At 44.4% G+C, this 21055-nt stretch overlaps 1 protein-coding gene across 2 annotated transcripts in view; it reads right to left on the bottom strand.

The window, feature by feature from the left end:
• NIPSNAP2 (nipsnap homolog 2) overlaps nucleotides 1-12770 on the bottom strand; it is a 115938-nt gene extending 103168 nt beyond the window's left edge. For both annotated transcript variants that reach the window (XM_085649825.1, XM_085649826.1), the window contains exon 1: nucleotides 12658-12770. In XM_085649825.1, coding sequence (XP_085505951.1) covers nucleotides 12658-12740 — 83 coding nt within the window. In that variant the 5' untranslated portion in view covers nucleotides 12741-12770. The remainder of the gene's footprint in view (nucleotides 1-12657) is intronic.
• Nucleotides 12771-21055: the final 8285 nt, after the last annotated feature.

Here is a 21055-nt window from a genome sequence, read left to right as displayed (position 1 = left end):
GCACCCACAGCCACACACACAATAAACAAACATACACACACAGCCACACAGAAACAGACACACCTCTCAACTCAGTCTAATTAACACGGTATTAATCACTTTGGGCTCATTCTCACCCTCCAAACAAACAAGCATTGGCATAGCCAATAGGTCTCGCCTTTGGGACCTTATAAGTGTTTAGCCATGCAACAGTTGCATAACTAAATACTTATAAGGTCCCAAAAGCGAGACCTATTGGCTATGCCAAGCAGCCGTATGGCCGCGAAAGTGAAAGTGATCAAACATCAAAGCGGCCGTGCGACCGCGAAAGTAATCGCGGTAAAGCGCGCCGTGCGCGCCCGCGCACATGCACTGTAGCTCTAGGCTGGCCTGGTAGCACTTTTTGGAGCCCTCTCAATAAGTCTCGCCAGACCAGCACATGCGCTGGGTCAGGCGAGACCTAAAAAAAGGCCTCCCATGGACATCAAATGGGACACCCAACCAGAAAAAACGCCCACGCCCTCCAACAATGTTTCATCGCCATTGATGGTAATGGCAAACCATGCAGTCTCACCCTGCCTGGATACAGAAAATGTTCAAAGGTAGGCACAAACATACGCCGACAAACGCACATAAAAACACAACCGTACATGCACATCTAGCAAAAAGACACCGCATATTCACATACAGAGCCACACACAGAATCGCAGTCAGCTGCAAATGCACAGTGTCACACTTCCCCTCTCTCCCACACACATACACACACTCGCACAATCAGATGTGAGTGTATGATGCCATGCGATGACACAGCTAGGCCCTCCCAAGATTTTGGTCACTCTGAGCCTGCAGGAAGTAACAGCCCAGCTTGCTTAGACGCTTTAATGAATAAAGAGAGTAGATTCGACTATCCCAAAGGTCAGATTTTCTATACACTGGGATACAAAGAACAAACACAGCCTGGCAATATTTATTTGAACTAGTAATCAGCTAATTGGATTGTTTCCTTTGATAAGTGAACGCCAGTTCAATTGCTCAGTGAAGTAGTTGATAGGGGAAATGGATTCCTTTGTATCGATCTGTCTGCTACTGTTAAACTAGGACAGCGTCGTTATTTACTGTGAACTCGGTGGTGCAAAACCGTGCATGTGTTTTACATCTGTATTGGGCTTGTATTATTGTACTGTAAACCTGCGAGCGTCTCTTGAATAAAAAGCGCGTTATCTCACTTTAACTAGAGTTGTAAATATGTATAATGTAAGTATATCATAAATAACGGGTACTGTGTATTATGGGCTTATATTACCACCAATTGGTTCTGGTGACTTTTATAAACCAAAAGGCCTTTAGGTTTATAAATGTCAGAGGATGTAGCCTTACACTAGAGCGGTGGACCTCGAAGCTGGATAACCGGGTTCGAGTCTCGGCTAGGACGCTCAACATACTGTGATTCTGGGCAAATCACTTAATCTCCCCGTGCCAAACAAAAATGAATATGAACGTGTCCCTGTAACGAAACTGGTGCTCATTTAAAGCGCTCGGATACCCGATTCGGGTCTAGTTCCTGCTATATAAAACTCTATTAAAAAAAAAAACTGAACCCCAAGACTGCAATACAGGGCCATATTACACATTACTTATCATGCATTCTTTTTATATCAAATGATTTTTTTTAATTGATTTTAGTTCTGTTAAGAAAGATTTGGAGCATTCGAACAGCATCCGTTTAGTATTCATGGTTTGCTTGAGACTGCAGATACCTCTGGCAATGTTTTGAGAAATGTGTGTTTCTGTTGGGGATAATGTAGTAATATTTCAAATGTGTTTTATGCAGCAATGTTTATTATAATACATCAAATTTAAAATCCAAAGCACATTGTAAGGAACTTAAAAACATGCAGTATATAATGTGCTTTTCTTATGTAGTACATTGACACTATGAACTAGGTGTAACAAGGAGTACAAAGAAAGAAAATAAGGTGCAGTGTTAGAATGTGTAAGGTTTTGCTGACAAGGTTCTGCCTTTACAATGTTTACTCATTGGTATACACTTGCATCATGTATGACCCTGCAAGGGTCGGCTTGTCAGGTGTGCTGATTAATGCTCTGAAAAGCAGCACCAGCGTTTTTTTCAGCACTGAAAGAAAGACGAATTGCTGTGTTAACTATTCATTTGATTTGTGGAGGGAAGCTAAATATCCAATACCCTGCCAATAAATTCAGCATTGTGGATTACGGAAAATAATTCAGTTAAGACCTCTTCTCTGTGGAACAGGTCTTTGAACCCACTGGCAAACATTCGATAGGAACATGTAATATGGAACTGTGTGAAAAAACCTAACCATGTATGTTATGTGTAATATGTAACTGTGTGGAAAAACCTAACCATGTATGTTATGCGTAATATGTTACAGTGTGGAAAAACCTAACCATGTATTTTATGTGTAATATGTAACTGTGTGGAAAAACAGCCTAGCTTATGGTCCATTTCTGCCCTAATTAAAAGCTTCCATTCCACAGAGTTTTGGGTATTCTGGTTTCAAGCAGTCCTGATGAACACTGGGTAACATACCATGTGTCTGTTAAGGGCACAATGCCCCATGGGGCACAATGGCACCGAATAACAGATCTTTATTGTTGCGTAGCTCAGTAGTACTCAAAAGGGTAAATGGTGAGTGGATCCAATAGGATTCAAATCTTTGACCATGAGGTCAAATATAGATTTCTGGTGCGAATGCATAATTGTACTGAGCCACCAGACACATCATATACATGCCCCGCCCACATTAAAAATGCTTTCTGAAAATTACACCAGTGCTTTTTAGGTCTCGCCTGACCCAGCGAATGCACTGATCTGGCGAGACTTTTAGTAAGGCCTTCAAAAAATGCTACCATGGCCGGCCTACAGCTTGCGTGCATGTGCACGGGTGCGCGCTTACGAGCAGAGCCGCCATGTGGCTTTCCTCGTCATGCTCATTAAGCACCACGCACATGCACGCAAGCTGTAGGCTGGCCATGGTAGCATTTTGATCGCGATCACTTTCTCGCGGCGTGCGTCATTGCTCCTGGTTAATCTCTCCACTTCCTCTGTAGCCTTCTCTCTCTGCCTCACTTCTACTTCTGTATCTCCTCTGTGCCACTCAATGCACAGCCCTCAGCAAGCCACACTGCCAGTGCACACAGCCCTCAATATGCACAACTGACAGTGCATGCAGTCGTTGGTGCAAAAAAGACAAAGTTGGTGCTTTGTTGCACTGATATTGTAAGCTGCCATCAGTGTGTCCCACTGACAGTCTTCCCAGCCCGCACCACTGTCAGTACACTGAGCCCTCCATGTGCATAACACTTGAAAGTTCAGGCACCATCAGTGCACGTCGCAACAGTTCTGAGAGCGCATGCGACCCTTAGTACAGAACTTCATGTGACCATTGACCACGCCTTCTGTGAGTCCCTGTGACAGTCTGCACTGCCGTTAGTAAACATGGGCTGGCGGTGCACAGAGCCCACACAGTGCATGCAGCACAGCAGAAGACGACACATTTATTCTGAGTAAACTGGCGTCACAAGTGCAGCAGCATAAACATGCACACGCCTCTGTGTACAGCTACCAGCATTACACATAGCCTTTACTTGACAAAACATGACAGTGTACCTAGTCCTGCATGTCAGTATGCAACATCGTTACAAACTGCAGAAAACGTGAGTGCACACACATCTCTCTGCAGACAAAGGCATCTGTGGGTGCACTCTGCCCTAGTGTGCAACAGAATGTCTGACAATGCATGCCGCAATAAGTGTGCAACTCTCTACACACAACGATCGGAGCTCCCAGTGAATGCTCACACACAGCCCTAGCAACCCCTGTGTACAGCAGAATATCCCTAACTAGGGCTCGAAAAATTCACTCGACCGCTCGCATTTGCGAATCAGATTAATTCAGGACAAGCTATTTTTAGGTCCTACTCTCCCTTACTGACGAGTAGGAATACAAACTGACACTTGACCTCTGCCTCTGAAAACAGGGGAAATGTGACAAGATAGCAAGATTTAAAGGCATCTTGATTGCTCACAAAGTAAATGAGCAATAAAAATGCTTTTAAATCTTGTTAACTTGTCACATTTGCTCAGCTTTCAGATTTAGAGGTCAAGTGCATTTCCATTGGGATGAGGAAATTTTGAAGATAGTGCATTTTTTATGAATTTTCGAGCCCTGCTAACATTACACATCTCATTAAATGTGCAAACAACTGCACACTGCAATCTGAGTTCCCTGTAAACACGCACACACTATCTATGCATGAGGTGCAACTCTAAGAAAATACACGGCCCAGTAGTTACAAAACAGTGAAGCAAGACTTGTTGTACACTAGTTATTACAGTGCACAGTCCTGCTCATATGCACAGCCCTACTTGTGTTTGTGTAACAGCGCATGCAATACAAGTACACATGTCTCAGAATGCAGGCAGCCCTCTCAGAGCAACACACTGCTCACAGCAGAACTAAACGCGCACCACTGATGGCATTTGCAGTTTATTTCCAATACGTACTTGTAACTGTGCTTAGCTTGCAGGATCATGTGATATGAATGTATTTATAATTAATAAAACTTTCTCAGGGGATGGAATGTTTACAGGAGAAACACAGTTTTTATTAGGATCATTTATTGTTTATTGAGTTAGGACCTGCTGGGCTACTAACAGTGTCGCAGCCCTTACAGCCTTTTAGGCTTAAACACAATGGCCAAACCAGTAACTCTTGCTAAACACTTAAAGGCCCCACAGGCGAGACCTATTGCCTTTGCCAATGCTGGTTAGTTCTTGCCTGCAAGACAGCTTTTAGCAGTAGGCAAAAGCCTATTGTGGAACACAGTGCTTTAAGTGAAGGTGTCTAAAAGGGATGTGGCCTTATTAAACAAGCATTGGCATAGCCAATAGGTCTCGCCTTTGGGACCTTATAAGTGTTTAGCCATGCAACAGTTGATGTTGTTGCACCAAGGATATTGTGCTGCATAACTAAATACTTATAAGGTCTCAAAAGCGATACCTATTGGCTATACCAATGCTTGTTTTGAAATTATACCAGGTACATATTTAACTGTTCAACTTCCTGTGCTAAAAACTAACATAGAAACTTTACTCAAATACATTTCTACTTTGTAACTTTCAACTTCCTTATCTATGCAGTCTTTCATTTACAAATATATCATAATACATATTGCGAACACTTTGTTAACAGGGGTGTGTGCAGGACAGTGAATTATAGAGGCAATCGTGATTGATGCCTGAGAGTTTTGAACCACAATTTAGAAGCGCCGCAATGATAGCTGCACATCACAATTTTGAACCATAGCTGCAAAGTTTTCTGATTGCGTATGTGTAACATTTCTATGGATACATTGTGCATATAAGTGACATTCAAAAGCCAAATGTGTGACACTTCCAGTGACCCGATCTCACTAGTAAATCAAAGCAGTGAAGATCAGAAATTAACAATTTCCCCACACAGCCGATAGCTGAGCGCGCATTTGTAAAGCGCACATTGTTGACATTTAAAAACAACCACAAAATGCCAGAGCTGACAGTTTTTAACAAAACATTCCATCCTGTCTGTGCATCACTTCAAGAAAGATATGAAGAAAGCTCTTTCTGAGACTGGAACAAATGATCGAGGGACCAGCTAGAAAGACGGCAAAAGTGAAAGGAGAGGTGCGCGTGCCATGGCAAGCACGCGAGTGGTGCGGCAAAAGTGAAAATAATCGCGCTAAATGCTGGCGGCTGCGTGCGCAATCGCTAGGCCAGCAAAACCGTGTGGTAGCACTACGAAAACCCCGCTTACTATACGTCTCGCCAGAGCAGCGCATGCGCTGGCTCAGGCGAGAACTAAAAACGATATGGCTTAAAACATGTAGGTTACAATCCCGTGCTTTATGCAGCATGCCTCCTGCCCAGCATTTAGGTGCCTCTTCGTGAGTTTTTGGGTGTTGCATCCAAACATATTACATAACAAACAAACACCTAAAACAAGCCAGACTTATTGAGTTTGTGAATGCTTATTAGAAGTTTGGTGTGTGAATAGCAGTTGTTTTGTGGTACATCATTAGAATTGGTAATTACAAATGGTACATATGTGACTATTACCATGAGCCCACTGGAGAGAAGCCAAGGATTGGATGAGCATGTAATCGACCCACTGATTCAAACTCTCTTAAGTCTCAGCTCCAGAGCTCTCAATCGTGCTCCATTAAGAACACTCTCCCATAGATAGAACTCACTGGAACACATAAATGCAGCGCAGATCACCTGTACCCGTACAAGCATTGGAAAACCCAATGGCTCAATCAATTAGATCTGAGACCTCTTGGCTTTGCCAATACGTACTGAAGTAACTTCCAATTACTGTCAAAATTGAGTTTTCAAATGTAAAATTAAAAGTACTTACTAGCGCAATACATGCAATGTATTAAATGTATGTAACATTTTGCTAAACCAATTAACAGTCAATAGGTGCCATACGCAAGACTTATTGGCTTGGCAATGCTTAAGTTGCAGTGAGGAGGTTTTTCTAGGACATTTTGGCTATATTTATACAGCCCATTAAATTAGGAAACTACCACGGTCTATAAGTTTGCACTAGAGATAATTATGATTTTAAAAAAAGATTGACACTAGGAAAAAAAAAATTCTAATAAAATATCTTCAATATAAAAAAAACTCACTGCTAAGACCTGGCTGACTGTCTTAGCCAATTCCTGTTTGTATTTTGCCATTACCCAGAATCCTAGGTATACAGTCCCATTAATACATATACCGCTACAACTACAAGTAAAAGGCAAAAAGGAATGTGCAACATATTTTAGCTTTGCTTTCAAATAGATGGTGGAGATGTGGTTGCTCCGACGCTCATTCTCTGTAATAAGGATGCCAGCATACTTATTTCAGAGAACACAACTGGCCAGTTAGTTGGCCAACGCTTGCTCAGACGTTTACAGCAAACATTTTAAGATCTCTATTGTGTACCAGAAGCCACCGAAGACAAAGAAAATCAACAGTGAATCTAGCTTAATTTTAACATACTTTGAATAATTTTCCAACTCCGGTCACTTTCCTGCAACATAATAAATTCACCACAAATTTTTTTACGAGCAAAATCCTAAATAAGCACGTTTGGATTTAATTAGTCTTCCAGTTGATACATACTTTCACCGTTCCAAAGCATACTTTCACCGTTCCAAAGCATATATATGGACTACAATCATACTGGGTAATTATAGCTGTTATTTAATGTGCTTAAAAATGACAAAAACTGCCGTACTAAGCTATAAAAAAATAGTTTTATCAACGGATCATATCTATCAACTTGTGGATACTGGATTCTTGCAAACTATTTGAGAGAGTTACAATAAGCACCATTACGATCTAGATGTCAGAATTTGAAAAACACTAAGTCAACCAGTTGCTGAGGGGCAGGGGAATCTGAGGGAAACGATGTGTCAATACTTTTTTTTTTTAATTTTAGGAAAACAGTTCCCCCTACTTTTTGTCAAAAGTCAATCATCCCAGGACGGTTAATTCCGACAGCTGAAATGCTTCACCTGAAGTGTCATTTAGGGAGCCTCCTGTGCTGTGAAACAGAGGGAGGAGCAAACAGCTAAACGAGCCTTCTTACCAGGGTGCCTGCTTGCCTGAAATGAGTCTAAATGTGCACAACTGGTCAATCTGCAAATGTAAAGGGCACCTGGAAGCCGGTATTGGCTTTAATTGATGGAATCACTTGAAGTTTCTTGGTGACACAGATTCTTTTTGAGAGGTATTGTAAGGGAGCTACCAGCTAAGATGGAGTTTTTGCTTTTAAAAGACAGTTACCAAGAAATATTGCTTCCTGATCATACACATCCATTCTTTTTTAGGGGTATGGTAAGTGTGCTACCAGCTAAGCTGTGAAATGTGTGCTTTTAACCCCTTCCCTGCTCATGACGGAACCGTTCCGTCATGAGCCACGGTTGTCGTGTGCTCATGACGGAACGGTTCCGTCATGACAATCCTGCCGGCGGCCGCTCCGCCTGCGCGGCGCTGTTTCCCCGCCTGTGCGGGGCGACAACGCAAATGGGCGGAGTCATGACGGAACCGTTCCGTCATGAGCACAGCTCAACTGTGGCTCATGACGGAGCGGCTCCGTCATGAGCACAGGCCCGCCGCGCTGCCCCCCTGCCCCCCCCAGCGCTGCAGCGGAATGTCCGCAGCAGCGAAGGGGTTAAAGAGACAGTTGTGAGAAGTTGGCCTGGTATATGCTGTCCACTAGTTATAGTGGGCACCTTGTACCAGTCCAAACAACCCTTATTGATGAATAGATTTAAAGATAACCTCTATTGAAAGCTCTCCTAGTGGTAGCTATGGAAAGCAGCCGTCAGGCTATGTCTTGAAGGAGTGTAAAGCAGCTTGGTTTACCAGATTACAACCTCTCGAATTACTAAATGAAAGGGGAACCACACAAGGTATATATAAAATATATGTATTTATTTCTAAACACTCACTACTAATCTCTTTATGAGATTAGAGTCCAAGATACACAATAATACAGTTCTAAAACGACAGTAAATAGCACAATATACAATGGGCCCAGGGGACCAAACCATATACTAAGAAAGTGGTATTAGAACCACGACTTGGCTAGACACAGTGCCTAGAGCACGTAGAATCGCTGGGACCTCAAGGAACCACCCAAGGTAGTGACACAGGAGACCCATGGGGGACGGGTGCAGGCACGAGCCCCGTACTATTCTATGGGAAAGTCGCGGTTGGAATTTTAGAAGTTAATGACACTTAGGAGAGTACTTTGAGCAAACCCCTTTAGAATTAGGGGGTACTAGGGCCAACACCCACAGGAGCACCGGAGTACTCGAGTTACTTCACCCAGGGAAGCCGGGTGCATAGGTGTCAAATGGTGTCGGGAATCGTCGTTGATTTCAATGGCGTTCTGCTGCAAAGTGCTGCTGCCGTGAAGAGGAAAAGTGCCCGGTGTGACCCAAGCCTGGATCGAAGATCAGAAGAACCTGAAAGCAGAGGGGACAGAGTCTGGGTCACTTGCCAGTGACCAGGGACACGATAGACGAATGCCCACCGATGTCGGTGTTTCAGGTGCGAAGAGGAAAAGCTTGACTCTGCAGCCACAAGGACCAGGAGGCGTCGACGACGACCAGGAGCTGGATTCGAGCTGTCCCACGAAGGATGTCGAGTGCTGTGGTGTCGCAGCTCAGATTGAACCCAACAAGCCTTGGCAACAGCAACCCACGCAGGAAGAGAAAAATTGCTTCGGTGCAGACCAGCAAGCGATGGAGAGTCAGCGCACATCTGGAGCAACCAGGTAAGTTCAATTAAAGTTAGAGTTGCCTTCACAGAGACCCACCAGTCGACGGACCAGGGATCACAAAAGGGACCTCAAAAGGAATCATACAATACCAGCCCACGGGACACTCGTGAGTGTAGGCCAGTAATCTTCGGTGGAAACACTGCTCGGGGTGTGGACTACAAGTAGCCCAAAGCACAGCCTCAAGGATCGACGAGAAGCATATGCACTTGCAAATGTGCACGGTGTACAGGGGTTCCGGTTCCACAGTCCCCACGAGGGCTATGGGTCTCAGCTTTGCTGGGAGCTCGGGTCGGCCCCTGGGAAGTCTGGGAACCCACCTCCTGTGTTGCAAATTCTCCGGAGTCCGGCGGAAGCTTCGGCGATGCAAACCTGTCAGATGTGTCTTAGGTGCCTGCCTTGCAGGGGAGTAACTCCTTTACTCCAAGGGAGATTCTTCAGTCATCTAGCACCTTGTAGATCGAAGTTCCAGGATTACGTATCAGAGTTGCGTCCAGGTAAATCTAAAGTCCTGTAGCCAGGGGTTCCTATCTTATACCCAAGGAAGGGATGAGACAAACTCTAGGGACCCACCTATGGGAGGGTCAGGAAAGAGGGGTGGCAACACCCATTTCCTTTGTCCAGTTTCGGGCCAGAGCAGGGGCTGGTAGTCCCTGCAACCGGTTTGAGCTGGACTATGCATTGGGACACCAAATATGCCCCCAGTGCAGACTTCAAAGCACTCTTGGGGTTCACCCTCCCAGCCCCAATACACTAAAGCCTGTCTGGGAGGTGGTTACACCTCCCTGTGACAGCAAACCTATTGTCCAGGCCTCCCCTGCCGGAGTTTCGTCCAGCAGCAGGAGGGTAGACTTGTGTCTGTGGCTGGCAGCATTCATTTTGTGATGCCAGGGTCTGTTAAGCTGGTACCTGGTATACTGGTGTTGTCATGTTTCTCCCTCTAGTAGGGTGGAATCATACCTCCCACACCAGTTACTGGTGTGGGGGTATGATTCCAAGGTGTTTGACACCAAACACGACATGTTTCCATGCAGCCATTCCAAAGTTAGCATTTACCGCGAGGTTATAATGCACCTAAGAGTATATGGTTTGGCTGCATCACAAACAACCCCGGAATAAAAGTTCCGAAAGCTGCAGAGGGGCTCTGCCCATGCATGGGCACCCTCTCACATGAAACCCAGCACCCTGCCATCAGGATTGTCAAGGCCTGCCATAGGGGTGACTGATAGGTTACCTATATCACTGCACATGTAAACCTATCTCTCAGTAAGGGGTGCATACACCACCTTACCCAGGCTGCAGTAGCAGACCTGTGGTGTCATTTTTGAAGGCTTACCAGAGGTAGCACAATACATGCTGAAGCCCCTGGTAGGCCTCTGGGGTACCTATGACCTGGGTACATAGTATACCATATACTAGGGACTTATAAGGGTACCCCAGAATCCAATCTGGAGTGTACCTAAAGTACTGGTAATCAATTTAAAGAGGAAAGCAGATAGGCTGGGGTCCTGAATAGCAAGATCCCAGCCAAACTAAGTCGAAAACCAGCAAAACACTAGGATAAAAGTGGGGGCAACCATGCAGTCAGATTCCACCTTCCTACAACAGTTATTTAAAAAAAACTGCATTACAAACAGCCTGAAAAAAATCTATACTTTTGAAACACTTTATCTTAAACCTTTTCGCGCATTCTGTAGCAGCCTATCTTATACTGGGTGTAATGCAAGTTTCAAATAATGACTTGCATGTTCACAGTGCTTTCTGTCACAGACTGGTACCTTGTCTAACTGGGGTGGCTTGGTGAGCAGAAGAACAATCATTGATTCAACCTAGATCTGTGACTGGGGGCGAGTGACTGAAAAGTTTCAGCACTCCGTCTATTATCCTATTCTGTTTGCGTTGTTCGCCCTCAGTAGGAGGGTATTCCCAGACATTGGTCTAGTTTTCACTTTGCCACTAGATTTAAGCTAGCCTGGCTAATAAGGGATGATACCTCGAAACTGGTCCCATGATGCTTGTTTCCGGTCCAGGGAGGACCTGCCCTGGCAATTCGTAGCTGGACTATTCCCATAAGAAGCAGGGTCAAGACTGATTTGCATATGGCTGGTTCCACACTGGGGCAGCTTAGCGAGCTGAAGAACTGTGATGGATTCAACCCAGATCTGTGACTGGGGAGGAGTATCTGGAACGTTTCAGCACTCTGTCCATCATCTTATTGTGTTTGCTAAGTTACCTTGTAGCACTAAACATACAAAAGTCACTATTCTCCACTACACCAACCAGGATTTGGTGTTGTGCATTAACTAACAGGTTTCATAATGTACAATAATGCATTTCCCACTGATTAACATATTCATTTTCATTTAAGTTGTATGTTATTTAATATGTAGTTACCAGAAGGTGAAAGACCAAAAAAAGTTGCAGAATATTTTGTTTTAGCCATGCCCACTCACGCCACTCCCTATTCCACCCCCTTGTGCGCAGCATCACAGGTCCCATACTTTTTATTAATGCACTTCGACCACTGGTGCCAACATAAATACAAAAAGGTCAAATGAATGGTTAAATGAGAAAAGGTAGAATGAGCAGGCATTAAGCACATAACTCTTGGGTTGTGACTTACGAACTAGTTCAACAGAAGATAACTGTTATAAATCTACTAGTATGTGTTTGTAAACTATTGTTCGATATGGTTAACATACATGCGCACGAATATGTATACTTAGGTGGAAAGTACCACCTGTATCTCCAGTTCCCTCTACAAACATAGGAGCTTCTATGACTGTGGCAAATCAACATTCGATTCATTATAGAAAATCGTAAAATGGATAAATAACCACAATATAGAGCTTGGGGTCGGTACACGTCTTTGTGTTAGCAGTCCTTGGGTGACCTTGAAATGTAATGCACGTGCCTGCTGCTGTCGTGGTGGGTGCTGTTGTCACAAGCAGGACAGGCGACCTACCAACCAAGTGCACAAGGACACTAAATTTGCACAGAACTGAGCCATAGCTCCACACAGAGCACAAGGTTTCTGCTGACCACGCCGAGTATGCCTGCGTGCCAACGGGACCAGGTTATTGGACGTACACACGTTATTGTTAGGGCATAGACTTTGTTTGCAGAACACAGAGACGCCTCAGAGGGAACAGCAATACCCTACATCATAAGAACGTCACCCTACCCTAACGAACGTATGATATTGTACAAGTAAACAAGGGCTCCTGTTGGTCGTGATGAGCTAAGCCGATGCTGCGTAATGGACAATTGTCTGATACCGTCCTCACATAACCTGCATTAAGGCATCCAGCTCTCACCTCAGCGCAAGGCCACCCGGTCCCCTGTGCCCGCCAGCACGCATCAGACCCGCTCCAACTGTCCTCAGTACGTGGCTCGCCATTTTGTTTCTCTTTGACAGCCACAGAACCCTGAAGGAGGCGCATGGGGCATCCGCCAGGAGGTGACGCCAGCAGTGCACCGAATCGTGCGCACAGGGACAGCCTCTGAAGCTGGAAGGAACGCCGAGCTTGCAGGACGTCACGGCCAACCGGCGGCCATCTTACAATGGTGCAGGATCCTTTATGTTAAATAGGAGGCAGAAAGCAAAATTAAAAACCTAGAACTCGTCAAGCTGTTCTAGAAAATCAATAGCTTTAAAATATCAAAGAAACAAAAACGTCTTACTAAACCTTTTGTGGCGTCCGCTGCATGGGCACTGCCTAGGCAGCAGAAACGCTGTCGCTATCAGGAAACATACAAAACTATGCAGTCTGCCCTTTGTTTATACCCTAGGGCCATGCCAGGCCTTTTGAGTTGAAACTGGGATACAAAGTATCGTAGCGACCGGGTGGCAATCTACAGCCCTTCCAACTTTTATTACAACAGAACAAACTGGAACTTACTTCGTGGCCGTGCTAATACACGGGGCCTCATTTACAATATTTTGCCGTAGGACAGCGCTGCAGGCCTTCCTGCTGTGCTGCCTTACAGCAAAAGAAAAGAGCAGGAATACGCCGTATCTATAATATTCCTGTCAATATACGGCGCATTCCTATCCTCTTTTCCTGCGCTGGCGCTCAATGGCTGCCTTGCGCCAACACAAGCACTCTTGCACCATGTTGCAAGGGTGTGTTGTGGTCAGTGGTCGAAGTGGGGGAAAAAAAGTAGGGGAACTGTGGGCAGAGAATCAGAGGGCGGGAATAACCCAAGGATTGGATCAGTGGGCGGAGCCGGGGGTGTGGACAGAATGCGCAAACATTCCAATTTTTAGGTCTCGCCTGACCCAGCGCATGCGCTGGTCTGGCGAGACTTATTGAGAGCCGAGGGCTCCAAAAAGTGCTACCAGACCAGCCTAGAGCTACAGTGCATGTGCGCGGGCGAGCGCGTCGCTTTTACCGCGATTACTTTCACTTTCGCGGCCGCACGGCGGCTTTGATGTTTGACCGCGATCACTTTCGCGGCCGCACAGCCGCTTGGCATAGCCAATAGGTCTCGCTTTTGGGACCTTATAGGTATTTAGTTATGCAACTGTTGCATGGCTAAACACTTATAAGGTCCCAAAGGCGAGACCTATTGGCTATGCCAATGCTTGTTAGTATTTGGCATTTCACTGCCCAGTTTAATCAACCAATGGATACACATGGTTATTTAAGGTTATAATGAGTTATTGACATTAAAACACATTCACAAAGTGGGATATGCTTCTAATCACTGAATGTCCCAAATACGAGAAAATGTGGACGCACAAGCTATTTGTTGCCGAAGCCATGGAGTTTGTCAACAGCACTTCTCCCTTTTTCCACAACAACAGTTCAAACATGAATGGCAAAATATCCTAGTTTGCAAATGTTTTCTATATAATTATGGCTCTGCCATATTTGCCTCATAATGCAAGACCTGCTGCATGATCGGACCATTTAAACTAATACATTGTTTATAGCTCAAACATATTAAAAGTTAATTAAAAATGGGACTTGTTTTGCTGCGGAGTAGATGGCTTATTGCAAAGGTTGACTGATCACCTTTCTCACTGTTGCATTTGTATGTAACAGAGGTTATCGCTACTTTTCTTGTCGATATGCTGCTTTGAGTGAGGCTTGATAATAGGAGAAATGTCGCTTAGTGACATTTCTCCCGTTATCCTGGGGAGGAACGCCCACTTTGCATCTCATTAGAGATGCAAAGATGGTAGTTAAGGGAAATGGCGATCAGGCAAGGTTTCATGCGATAGCGTGACCTTCCTGATAAGGCGATAAAATTATCGCCGCTTTTCGTCCGAAAACGGACGCAAAAGCGGCGATAATTTTTTATCGCCTGCTTGTTGATATGCCCGTGAAGGTTAACCCAGACTTGCCAGTGCTAGGGTCCACCTGCTGGTGCTAAGACACCAGCGCTTCTAAGGTCTTGCGAAGCCTTCTAAGGTCCAGCATTGGATTGTGCTCTCTCAGGAGAGTCGTCTGGTGGACTGGTTATTAAGTCTGAACCTGGATCCCCAGTTCCAAATTCAGCAGCTCTGGCCATAGTGCCACATCCTCTCCCCCACTGAACACCATACTGCCCCCACTGAGAAAAACTCACACTGCCTTCAACTACAACCCAATTGCTGCCAGCTATAAACATCTGGTTGAGGCTCAATTTAAATGACGCAATAGACATGAGCAATATGCGGCCTACAAAAAAAGTAACAACATCCTGGAAAAAGCAAACACTCATAGGGAATGCAAAATTTAGCAAACCATGTGAAATGTAAGCAGGAACAACATGTTACCTTAACGCTTTTACACTCACTATTCAGAAATCAGTGAGTCCTTTTCCTGAAAAGTTAAGGACATGACTACAGGGCCTTAAATGGACCCATTTCAATGTCCATTGCTGATATCCTTACAAAACGTTAGCAGTATGGTAAAAAGACCACATCCCTGGACGCAGAGCCGCAGTACACATTTTGTTTTCCAATCCACACTTTGCAGTACCTCCAGGATTGGTGCACTAGTTGCAAGCCCAGGGAAAACAAATACAAGAAAACAAAAATAGCGCTTCACTGGCAATCTCTGTAAAAGTGGCGCTAATGTGTTTGGGTGTGAATAAAATCAATCTGGCCAGTTTGCTACCACTCTGTCTTATTTATTTCGTTATTTTTCTTATTTTTAACCTTTTATTCCAGATGCTGCACTTTGGAATTAAAATGCGACATTTCCAGCAAAAATGATTTTCTTTTTTGGATCCATTTCACAGGGGAGCAAATAAAAGAAAGGAGAGGAAAGAGAGTGAGAACCCCATCTTGAAGTCACTGTTTTCAGTAAGAGAAGCACTGCTAGACAGAAAGAGAGGGAAGAATGAAAGAGTGGGGGGGGGGGCAGCTGAAGCGGCATTGCAGAAGTGGCCACTGTATTTTTCTTCTCTGAGCAAGAAGGAAAAGGCAGAGACCTGTTACTTCTCTGCCGCCCGTCCTTGAACGCCAGGAAACGCCGAGATTTATCTAAAGGCGATGGTGATTTCTTGCGTCCTGGGACGCATTTTCAAAATAAAAAAGTAGGGGAACGGAATCCTTGGAATTGAAAAAGTAGGGGCACGCCGTGCCCTTACGATCCCGCCTACTTCGACCACTGGTTGTGGTAATGATTGTTTTTGTGCAGGAAGGGACCACAAAAATAATAAATGGAGGAGATTTCCTCCTTCTATATGTGTGCTGCTGAATGCAGCACACACAGAAAGAGGAAACAAGCATTAGTATAGCCAATAGGTCTCGCTTTTGGGACCTTATAAGTATTTAGTTATGCAGCACAATATCCTTGGTGCAACACCAACTGTTGCATGGCAAAACAATTATAAGGTCCCAAAGGCAAGGCCTATTGGCTATGCCAATGCTTGTTGCTGTTTTTGTGGTACTGCAATATATAGGGATGTTATTTGTCACAGTTTACAGTTTGGATTAGATCATTGATGACACTATTGTTCATAGGATCACGATGTCTCCAGCGACAACTTCTTGCTGCCCAGGTCGTGCCGAGGGGTTCCTTTTCCGGTGGTTCTGCTGTCCTGATCGAGCTGAAGGTCCTGCTGCAGTTGTCTCCTCCCTTTGTGTGTGTGGTTGTGTGTGTGGTTGTGGTTGTGTGTGTGTGGTTGTGTGTGGGTGTGGGTGTGGGTGTGGATGTAGTTGTGGGTGTGGTTGTGTGTGGTTGTGTGTGTGGTTGTGTGTGGTTGTGGGTGTGGGTGTGGTTGTGGGTGTGGTTGTGTGTGGTTGTGTGTGTGGTTGTGGTTGTGTGTGTGTGGTTGTGTGTGTGGTTGTGTGGTTGGTTGTGGTTGGTTGTGTGTGTGTGGTTGTGTGTGTGGCTGTGTGTGTGAGTGTGTGTGGTTATGTGTGTGTGGTTGAGTGTGTGTGTGTGGTTGTGTGTGTTTATGTGTGTGTGGTTGTGTGTGTGTGTGGTTGTATGTGTGGTTGTGTGTGTGGTTGTGTGTGTGGTTTTGTGTGTGGTTGTGTGTGTAGTTGTGTGTGGTTGTGTGTGTGGTTGTGTGTGTGGTTGTGTGTGCTTGTGGTTGTGTGTGTGGTTGTGTGTGTGGTTGTGTGTGTGTGGTTGGGTGGTTGGGTGGTTGTGTGTGGTTGTGTGTGTGTATGTGGTTGTGTGTGTGTGGTTGTGTGTGTGTTGTGTTTGTGGTTGTGTGTGTGGGTGTGTGTGTGGTTGTGGTTGTGTGTGTGGTTGTGTGGTTGTGTGTGGTTGTGGTTGTGTGTGGTTGTGTGTGTGTGGTTGTGTGTGGTTGTGGTTGTGTGTGTGTATGTGGTTGTATTTGTGGTTGTGGTTGTGTGTGTGTGGTTGTGTGTGTGTGGTTGTGTGTGTGTGTGTGGTTGTGTGTGTGTGTGTGGTTGTGTGTGTGGTTGTGGTTGTGTTTGTGGTTGTGGTTGTGTGTGTGACAGTAATACTAAAAGCATCTCAATATAAAGGAACACAAACATCGAGTTTGGAGAAAGAGAAAGCACGTTGTAAGTCAAACGGGTGCAGCAAAGCATTGACACAACAACAAAAACAAAACAAGATCACTCAGCGAAGACTGAGTGCTGATAATGGATACACACAGCCCATCATCTTAAGAGTTCGATTGCAACCAATGTGCACTCAAACCTGCCCCCTCCTTGTGAGTTGCACCTCATATTTCATGAGTTATAACTGCTGCACATTAAAGGCTAAAATAAACTGTTAACATGGGCATGTGCCATTTTTGGATGAAAACCCTCACTCACCCGAGGGTGACATGCTTCATCTATCTATTTAGGGGCAACAATTTTATTCCTCCTGCCTAAATGATAGTAATTAAAAAGCAAATGAGTATAGGGTCAAATGTACCACACACTCCATTAACGAGTAACTCCCGGCAGAGCCTTTGAAACAACATTACGCGCTGATCAACATAACAAGCGTGATGTAAGACTCTGAAGTTGGTTGAGTTGACACACACAAACTATGCTTTAGAGCCCGATGACCAATTACGTTGAACAATTGTCCGTGTGAAGGTCAAAAATTTGAGGCCTAAGTATACGATTTTTATTATGATTTGAGCACTGATATCGCAGAGTGACTATCTTTTGATCCTGACGAATGCCTTGAACAGTCATGTCATTTGGGCAGAAACATGTTGATCATTAGATAGGGTACATTTGACCCTGTACTCACTTGCTTTTTAATTACTATCATTTAGGCAGGAGGAATAACATTGTTGCCCCTAAATAGATAGTTTTTAACCATCACTGTTTTCTATTTTTTGCACTCTGCCCCTCATTACCATTTCGAGTTGGTAGATCCAACACGTGCTTCTGCACTCCTGCTCCTTCCCTTTCGGGTTAAGTCGTAGCCCACACGGGGTACCTTGCGGTCCCCGTGTGTTGGAGGAACCCAATGATGAAGCATGTCACCCTCGGGTGAGTGAGGGTTTTCGTCCAAAAATGGCACGTGCCTATGTTAACGGTTTATTCTAGCCTTTATTGTGCTACCCTATATCACATATGAGATGTATTCAAGATTGAAGATATATAGGACAACAGTTGTTGTATGTAGCGTAGTTCTTCACTCAACCCCATTGTGTGAGCCGCTTATAACTGCTGCACCCACCATAGCGCTTTGAGATCTAAAGAGCAACATAGGTTTAATCGACTAAGCAGTCGCCAACATGCTGTGCTTTTAAAGAGAATGTGCTAAAAGTTTCCAGCTTCCTCATCATGTCCTCATGAAAGCGCCAACAAAAGGACTCCCTGAATGGTGCAACGGACATGAAGCAGCCGCTGCGATCAGAAATAAACACTGTGAACGCTGTCCAGTTTCACGGTAACATTTCCTTAATGTTCCTTAATTCACAAAACAGTAATACTAAAAGCATCTCAAAATAAAGGAACACAAACATTGAGTTTGTGGAAAGAGAAAGCACGTTGAGGCAGTGATGGAAGATACATTTAAGGTGAGCGTGATATTGCCTGACAGAGATGCACACACTGGGAGAATCCCGAACGCTTGTAAGCGCGAAGGCGGGACGGAGGCAGGGAACAAGCAAGAGGAAAGACAGATGGCGCTTAAGGCTGGCGGTTCGTGTGTGCACGCTCGCGTGAACGCAGGCTTGTCTCCAGCCAGCAGCACTTTGAAAACATACCTACTAAAGTCTCTCCGAGCAGCGCATGCGCGCTGACTCAGCGAGACCTAAAAATGAGGAGAAATAAAGTTATATCTCCTTATTGTGCCTCCCCTTGGGAATGCGTAGGCTTTTGACGCATTCACAGTTTTACAGAATGTTGTAAATCTGGGAATGGGTCAAATACCATGGGTGGTCCCTGGGAACACCCACCGTAATGACCATGACACTCCTCCCCTTCGTAGGGATGGAGCAGGGTTTTGCAAAAAAGAAACCTGCTCGGATTAAAACCCCCATAATACGTACTAATAGTATGTAGAATTAGAAAACTAACGTACACCCGACATAAACACAGGGGAAAATTGCTTTTGCGCATGCATGAACTAACATGAAATAATACACGAAAGAGTTAAACCGTAATAACGTTTGTGCTTTGAAAGAAACAAGAACTATTGCATGACTGGGCCGCATGTGCATCAGTGATTTCATTTTGCATTCTGCTTTGAAATAATAATTAATGCCGCTTTTGCCTCAAGGTATGCTAGTAAATAAGCTAACAGGGAATAGTGCAAAGGTGGGTGGTGAACAGTGAAGGTTTCATTATCACATAATTAATAAATGTTCATATTTCATTTACTTTAGTGTGCTGGAAAAAGCGCCATCTTTGCTGAAGTAGGAGGGGGTGACTCGAGGAATGAGTCTGAACTGTCAGAGGCAAGACAGAAGCGCTGTGCACCGCAGATGACATGAGAAAGTTGAAGGCCAGAGTGCAAGTGACTGCCAGGTGAAGTGCCCAGTCGTGGGACCAGAGATTCATTCTGCGGATGATGTTAAATGATGAATAGAAAAGGTTTAAATTGTATCATGTGAAATAAACGTGAGAACGAGCTAAGACCCAAACCCTGGGAACAAATGTAGAACAATAAATTAGTTGAATTAAAGGTGAAGTCATAGAGGTGTGACAACGCCACCTCCCAAGCCCACCAATCCCTTTGCGAGTTGTATGAAAGTTTGCAACAATTGTGGGATGGACATGTTAGTTTTAGGGTATAATTGGGGTGCCTTTAGGGGTGTGGTTTAAGCTTAGGCTGGCAGGAGAGAGAGAGGAGAGATGCGTCGCTGTCTGTTGGTTTGCATGGAGGACTAGCTGTTCCTGACCTGTCCTGTTCTTGTCCTTTTATCCTTTGTTCCCTGATCCTATTTCGGGGAGCCTCCACCATCACCTAGGCCGAGGGGGTAGTTTTCTACCGACTGATAGGTTTGTATTTAGTCTGACTAGTTCTCGAAAATTTACTTATAAATGTATTTTGCCTCTGAAACTTTTGTCTCTTCAACTATCCACTCCGTCAAATGATATATTGATATGCTATTATTTAGATGAAACTAATGTCTCTTCATCTATCTCCTCCGTTAGGTGTATTATGTTCCGCATACTATTTTGCTGAAACTTTTGTCTCTTACTCTATCCACACAATCATTGCATAAAGTCGTTGCTTGTTTGGATGAGTTTGTATTCATTTAAGTTTGCATATGTAATTTCTCCTGTCGTGAGATTTCAGTGTTTGTATTTTGTGACCAAATGCAGTTGAGCATGAACTTCATATGTGAGATAAAAATCATCATTAACATTACCGATAGTCTGAGATTATTCTAGCTGACTAAATAGTTAGCTAGACTGTATTATCATTGTCATCAACTATTCAACTAATTCGTCCATTGACCAGGTGGAAGGAAAGTTTATGTATAAGTTAGAAATGTTTATAAAGATGTCTCAAAAGAACTTATAAAAGAAAATAATTGAACGTACATATAAATTGACCCCAGCGCATCAGGGATTCTGGGTGAATGTGTATGGCCCATTGTAGTATGATGATTATTGGGTGTTGATCCCTGATCAATTATTGGTTTTGCACTGGATCAGTAGTGTGAGGCAATGCATCAACTTGCAATGCCTTACCTCACACCATGTCTACAAGGCAATGACAAGCCACACAGGGTGGCTTTACATGACCTTGTAGATATGGAACTGCAATGTGTGTGCTGCTGGAGCGTCATTACAAGTGACGTTCTGGTGGTGCAGGGGCCTTGTAAATGAGGCCCATA

This window comes from Triturus cristatus, chromosome 3_2 (assembly GCF_964204655.1).
Source record: "Triturus cristatus chromosome 3_2, aTriCri1.1, whole genome shotgun sequence".
NCBI lineage: Eukaryota > Metazoa > Chordata > Amphibia > Caudata > Salamandridae > Triturus > Triturus cristatus.
The sequence above is the reverse complement of the archived record's forward strand: the minus strand, read 5'-3'. Positions and strand labels throughout refer to the sequence as shown.